Below are 6696 nucleotides of genomic sequence, written 5' to 3' on the forward strand. Positions count from 1 at the left end.
CCTGTGACAAGTGATGTGCTACAAGGATCACTGCTGAGTCCACTGCTTTTCATCATTTATATAAATTATTTTAGTTAAAAAAATGACAGAACATGAACAGGTTTATTCCAAAAGGTTTATTTAGAAGTACAAACTTTCAGAGTGCTGCTCCTCCATCAGGTGTCTGTATTTAGAAAGCTTGTCCTTCCAAATAAACCTGTTGGAGTATAACCTGGGTGTTGTGTCATTTTTAACTTTGCACACCCTAGTACAGCACCTGCACTTCCACATTATTATGAATGATTTCGATGTGAGGTTGCAGTTATTGTTAGTAAGTTTGCAGATTACACAAAAATTATAGGTGTACTAAATTGCAAAGAAGGCTACTTCAGAATACAGCAGGATCTCGATCAGATGGGCCACTGGATCCAGGGGTGGCATATTGAGTTCAATTTAAATCGATATGAGGTGCTGCAATTTGGAAAGGCAAATCAGGGCAGGACTTACACACTTAATATTAAGGTCCTGTGGAGTGTTGCTGAACAAACAGACGTTGGAATGCAGGTTCGTTTTTGCTTGAACGTCGAGTTATAGTTAGATAGGATAGCAAAGAAGGCATTTGATATGTTTTACTGGTCAGAGCTCTGCTTATGTGACTTAGGAGAACATGTTATGGGTGTACAGAACATTGGTAATGCCACTTTTGGAATATTATGTGCAATTCTGGTCTCTCTACTATAAAAAGAATGTTGTGAAACTTGAAATGACTATTTAAGATAGTTTTTGGTCCGAAGACAAGGCCTACAATTTGGGAAGAAATATAGCAAGACAGGAAAGCTGCAAACAGATCCAAATTCAGCAAATGACAGCGAAAAGGGATTTAACTAACAAAGAACAAATGAAAAAAAAAGAGTAATGTTGTGGAAACCATTCGAAAAAACTGCTAAAACACTAATAAATGTGTAAAGAGAGAAATGAACATTAATAGGTTGGCAAAGAGGACCATATGCCACTTACAACATTAAAGAAGGGAGTTCAAAATGGGTAACAAAAATGTCTCAAAAATCATTAACATACTATTGTTCTCTGTCCACAAATGTTAACGCAACTAACAAAGTAGTGATATTGAAGAGTTTAGTGAGAGGGAAGAACTGAACTAAATCAGTATTATTTGGGAAATGATGTTGGGACATTGGACAGGATTGAAGGTTGTGAAACACCAGTCCTTGATCATCTACATCCCAGAGTATTTAATGTAGTGGGCTGAGTAATAGTGGGTTCAGTGATGGTCATGTTCCAAGATTCTATAAGCTCTGCAATAATTTACACAGATTGGGGGCTAGGTAGTGTAAGCAATCCAATGGAAAAGGGAGTTAGATATAAAATTGTGAACTATAGACCAGTCAGCCTGCAGGGAAAAAATCAAAATGAAAGCTTCAATTGCGAAGCATTTGACAAAACAGTATTCAGGATCTGCTAGAATCAGCATGGACATGAAGGGCCTGTTCCAGTGCACACTGTTCTGTCTTCTAAGCTTGACAAACTGACTGACCATCTTTGAGGATGTAAACAGTAGAGCTGATGAGAGTATAACAGTTACTGAGGAGAAAAAACTACAACTAACTCCCTGGACACCGCAGCAAAGGCTGAAAGGAGGAGACATTCTATCCCTCCACACTTACATTTGGTGATATTTCTGGCGTGTGACTGTGTGAATGTGAATATTGTGTCAGAGAGGCTGTCAGAAAAGGGCGGACGGTTAGTCGAACGTAACTGTGTTTGTGTGTCCGCGAATATTATGATATTTCTGGGTCTCTCTGGTGAAAATCAAAAACATTTTCAATTCAACCTATTCCCCGGCTCCCCCACTCGACCCCAAAGGTAGAATTTAAGACAATATATTTGTTGATTTCAAGATTTCAGTCTAAAAGTACCGACAATGTCAGCGCTCAGCTCAAAGAGCTCGATCTATGCGGCAGCAAAATGCGTTTAACTCGACAGCGGAGCCATCTATTCGAGTGAAAACATTTCAGTCGCAACCCTTCCCTTGTCTGGATCAGGAGCGATCGAGCCTGGTTCACTGGAGATGCGGAATTTCAGAGGAATCGGAGAGTTTAGGCCTTTAGAGAAACACAGAAAGGCAGCAGGAGCAGGGAGCTGACGGCGGGTTGTCCCTGCGCCGTCCGCTCGCTGCCTTGAAGTTGCTCAGTGCCGCCCCCAGCAGCTTCATTGCTGACCCAGTTCAGACTGTCCCAGAAAGAGATTCAGCGCAGAGTTCTCAACAGGAGCGACAGTGCAGCCGCCGAAACGGCCCCTCCAGCCGCCGCTCCCACCAAAACCAAGGCTCCCAAGAAGAAGGCGGCGGCTCCCAGGAAAAAAACACCCGGTCCCGGGTTGGGAGAGCTGATTCTGAAGGTTGTCGGGGATATCAAGGACCGCAAAGGGACGTCTCTGTCCGCTGTAAAGAAGGGGCTGGAGAGAAGCGGGATCGATGTGGGAAAGCGAAAGGCACAGATCAAGATGAGTATCAGGAGGTGCCTGGCGAACGGCTCCCTTGTTCTGGTCAAGGGCCATGGCGTCTCCGGCTCCTTCAAACTCCCAAAGAATCCAGTCAAGGCAAAAGCGGGAAAGAAGGCGGGAACATCCGCCAAGAAACCGGCCGTGAAGAAATCACCGGCCAAGAAGGTGACAGCAAAGAAATCCCAGACCAAGAAGGCGACAGCAAAGAAATCCCCGGCCAAGAAGGCGACAACCAAGAAGTCCCCAGCCAAGAAAGCGAGCGGCAAGAAGGCGGCACCGCCAAAGAAAGCGGTGAGCAAAGCAGCGCCAAAGAAACGGACTCCCGTGAAGAAGGTGAAAAAGGCCAAGGGCCCTAAAACCCCCAAACCCCTCAGCAAACCGGCTAAAAGCAAGGCCAAGCCCAAAGCGAAAGTGACCAACACAGCAGCAAAAAAATGAACCCGTCAGTGTAATATGTAACCGTCTGAACCCAAAGGCTCTTGTCAGAGCCACCCACATCTCTCAGGAAAGAGCTGAGCCCGAATCAAATGTTCCGTGTCCCGGTGCCGAGCGCAGACCTACCTTAGATATTATTTGATCTGAATAACTCAAATACACACACCCGTGAAGAAGGTGAAAAAGACCAAGGGCCCTAAAGCCCCCAAATCCCTCAGCAAACCGGCTAAAAGCAAGGCCAAGCCCAAAGCGAAAGTGACCAAGACAGCAACAAAGAAATGAACCAGTCGGTGTAACATGTAACCATCTGAACCCAAAGGCTCTTATCAGAGCCACCCACATCTCTCGGGAAAGAGCTGAGCCCGGTTCCAATGTTACCCGTCCTGCCACCGAGCGCAAATCTTCCTTAGATATTAATTGATCTGATTAACTCAAATACACTCATGTCATGTTTTACGAGAGCGGAGACCTGTGAATGGGGAGGTATCATATAGGGAGGGTTTATTGATCTCCATCTGGTTATTTCACTTCGCGACTTAGAACTGTACCCAGTCACGAATGTGACATATTGTAGTGTTTGTATTTCACTGACCCGTTCAGGAATGTTACTTTGTTCAGTTTTGATTCTGAGACCCTGCGGATGTTTTCATGGCGCGTTCCTTCCATCTGCCTGTTAACAGACAGTTCAGGCAACAATTCCACATTGTCTTCGGGCTAATTACAATCTCGGGGTTATAAAAAAGATCCAGGGGCACCACGTTGGTTCAGTGCTTTGCACTGCTGCCTCACAGCGCCAGGGACGTCTGTGTGGAGTTTGCACATTCTCCCCGTGTCTGCGTGCGTTTCCTCTGGATGCTCCGATTTCCTCCCACAGTCCAAAGATGTGCATGTCAGGTGAATTGGCTATGGCTAAATTGCCCATAGTGTTAGGTGGATTAGTCAGGAGTAAATGTAAGGAAAGGGTCTGGGTGGGGTTGCTCTTTGGAGGGTCGGTGTGGACTTGTTGGACCGAAGGGCCTGTCTCCACACTGTGGGTAATATAATCATAAAGTGAAATTCTGTCCTTTTATCGGTGTACACTGCATTAGCTTTTAACATGTTTAAATTGGCGGGATTGTTTCGATTGATTCACGGCGGGTAAACGTTCGGCTGTTCAGTTTGTCTGGGCTGTTTTAAACCCCGCCTTTCCTCCCGCCTATTACAGACAGATCAGGCAATGATCCGCCACCTTCAGAATCAGAGAGAGAGAGAGACAGACATACTTTTCAGAGCCACTAAGCCATCCGGGGAAAGCGGGAAGCGATCGCAGTTTTTGGAACATGGCTTTGAATAATATTAAAGGGGGACGGGCGTCACATTAGTAATGCATTTCAGGGGAGTTAATTGAAGACACAGATCGCACAAACGGCAGTGATTAGAATATACGCTGTTGTGAATGTTATGTAATTTTCACATGCTTCATTATAGTAGTGCAGTACTAATACCAGATTAAATCCTCCCTTGGTGTTCCCACCAGATCTAACTATATGATCATTGCTGAGAAAGCGGGCGGGAAAACATGGCGCCAAATCATCAACCGTTTTCTTCCAGATTTGAAAATCCTGCCAAAATGTAGATCAGAGAAGGGAGCTTTACGGAAAACAATGCAAACGTATTTAGTCATTAATTTGCTATTTTTCTTTCGGGTAACGAGACTAGAAGCTATTTGAAGGATTCAAGATTGTCTTCGGAGGGAATGAATACCCTCATTCAGCCCTGTGAGGATTTCATGAACGTTCTTCGGCGTGAGCGCATTAATAACGAACACCGCCTTTAGGTTTTATTTTAATACCGTGCTCCCTTATTGCAAAAGCTCCACATTAACAATTCCAGTCCGGCAACTGTTCTGGTTTGATCTCGGTTCGTTTTGAAAGCTTCTAACCGACAGCAGAAAGCCTCATTTACACTATTCTGCAACACAACAGAACCCGCGTGGAGTTTTGGAAATTAAAAAAATAAATGTGTAATTTATCCACCCGTGGGTCTGTAAGAAAAGGAGCACTTCGTTAGTTTCCCAGTGGTGACACTCAGGGCTCAGACCTCAACCGGGGCTTGTCGCTCCCAGAATAATCAAATATTAGAGAGTGACTTGAGCAAATAGAAAGAAAACAGATTCACTGGTGTTTAATATGCTCCCGAGAGTAAGGGAGAAGAGAGGGCACATTCTCTTCTCTTGATGCCAGCGCCAAATCATCAATACCTTTCCTTCCAATTTGAAAAGCCCGCCATTCCACAAATAACGGAGTATGTATTACATAGAAAAATGATGTAATAAAAAGGAGAACGTTGTTCAGAGGGGAATTCATCAATACTTGTTAATTAGGTTAATTATATATACTTCATTCTGGATCAGTGGTGCTGGAAGAGCACAGCAATTCAGGCAGCATCCGAGGAGCTTCAAAATCATTTCGAAGCTCCTTGGATGCTGCCTGAATTGCTGTGCTCTTCCAGCACCACTGATCCAGAATCTGGTTTCCAGCATCTGCAGTCATTGTTTTTACCTTATATATACACTTCAGACGATCTCTCTCGCTTATTCATTTGCCGAACTGCATCTATCTCTTTCTACTTTTTTTTCTCTTTTTTGGACCTAAAGAACTGGCAGAAACAAAAACAAGCGCCAAGAACTGCAATTAATCTCTTCATTTCACATTTTGAAAGCACTCCGATATGTTGATAAAACATTACAGACCGTTCTTCCGACTGAGCTCATTAATCGTCTTTAGACAATATTTTAATGTCGCCCAGCCTTTTTGCACTAGTTCTGACATCAGCAAAAACTCCACATTTGTCATCCCAGTCCTGCAGTTGCTCTGGTTTGATCTCGGTCCATTTTGATAATCTCTCACCGACAGCAGAAAGCCTCATTTACTGTAATCTGATATCGGAGAAAACAACGCCAGAGACCCAGGTTCGAGTCTACGAGGCATAGAACTAAAGGCATGGACCGCCAATCGTGAGATGTATCTGCTCCTAGTAGATTGCTCAAAGACGGAGACACGTTTCTTTTTGGTTTGCCTGGGGAGATATTCACCGTTCATATCCCACCGTGAATGGTGGCTCCGGAACTGACATTTGAAGTGCTCATCCAAATACTTTTTAAAGGTTAAGGTTTCTGGCCTCCACTACCTTCGCATGCAGTGTCTTCCAGATTTCCACCACTTGCTGAGTGAGAAGATTTTTCTGAAATTCCCTCAATATCTTTATATCTAACCCTTCACCACAGCGAGAATCCTTACCCTGACCATATCATTACCCAAGCATCACTTGTGATTGCTCGCTCAAACAAGGGAAACAGCTTCTCTCTATTCACCCTGTCCCACACGCCTCATAAATCGTTTATACTTCAATCATGTGTTCCCACCGCAGTCATCTCTGCTCTAGAGAAAACATTCCTTTTTTTGGAAGTAATATTTGTGCTTTAATCCCAATCCCCAATATTGCGCTGGATTTATCACTGCTGCTGTCACAGTCAGTTTAATGTGTATAATTTATTCCTGCATCCTTAGGGGCATGCGCAATGCTGCCCTTCCTCCAAAGCTGACTGTTCCTGAGTAGAGGAGCGCATGCGTGAGGCCCTCCCCCAGCGCTGCCATTGAGGGGTATTTACTCAGTGAGTGCAAGAGGTTTGTTTGAAACAGACCGCAATGGAGAGATCAGCGCCCAGGGAAGCGAGGGAACAGCAGGCTCCTTCCAACAGCACATCGGGATGGGAGCCTGGGA

General features: G+C 44.6%; 1 protein-coding gene across 1 annotated transcript in view; it reads left to right on the forward strand.

Annotated features, from left to right (window-relative positions):
* Positions 1-3757, forward strand: part of LOC122544509 (histone H1.2-like) — a 5009-nt gene extending 1252 nt beyond the window's left edge. The window contains exons 2-3 of the mRNA XM_043683745.1: positions 2221-2832; positions 3112-3757. Coding sequence (XP_043539680.1) covers positions 2221-2832; positions 3112-3216 — 717 coding nt within the window. The 3' untranslated portion in view covers positions 3217-3757. The remainder of the gene's footprint in view (positions 1-2220; positions 2833-3111) is intronic.
* Positions 3758-6696: the final 2939 nt, after the last annotated feature.

The sequence above is a fragment of the Chiloscyllium plagiosum genome, chromosome 50 (genome assembly GCF_004010195.1).
Source record: "Chiloscyllium plagiosum isolate BGI_BamShark_2017 chromosome 50, ASM401019v2, whole genome shotgun sequence".
NCBI lineage: Eukaryota > Metazoa > Chordata > Chondrichthyes > Orectolobiformes > Hemiscylliidae > Chiloscyllium > Chiloscyllium plagiosum.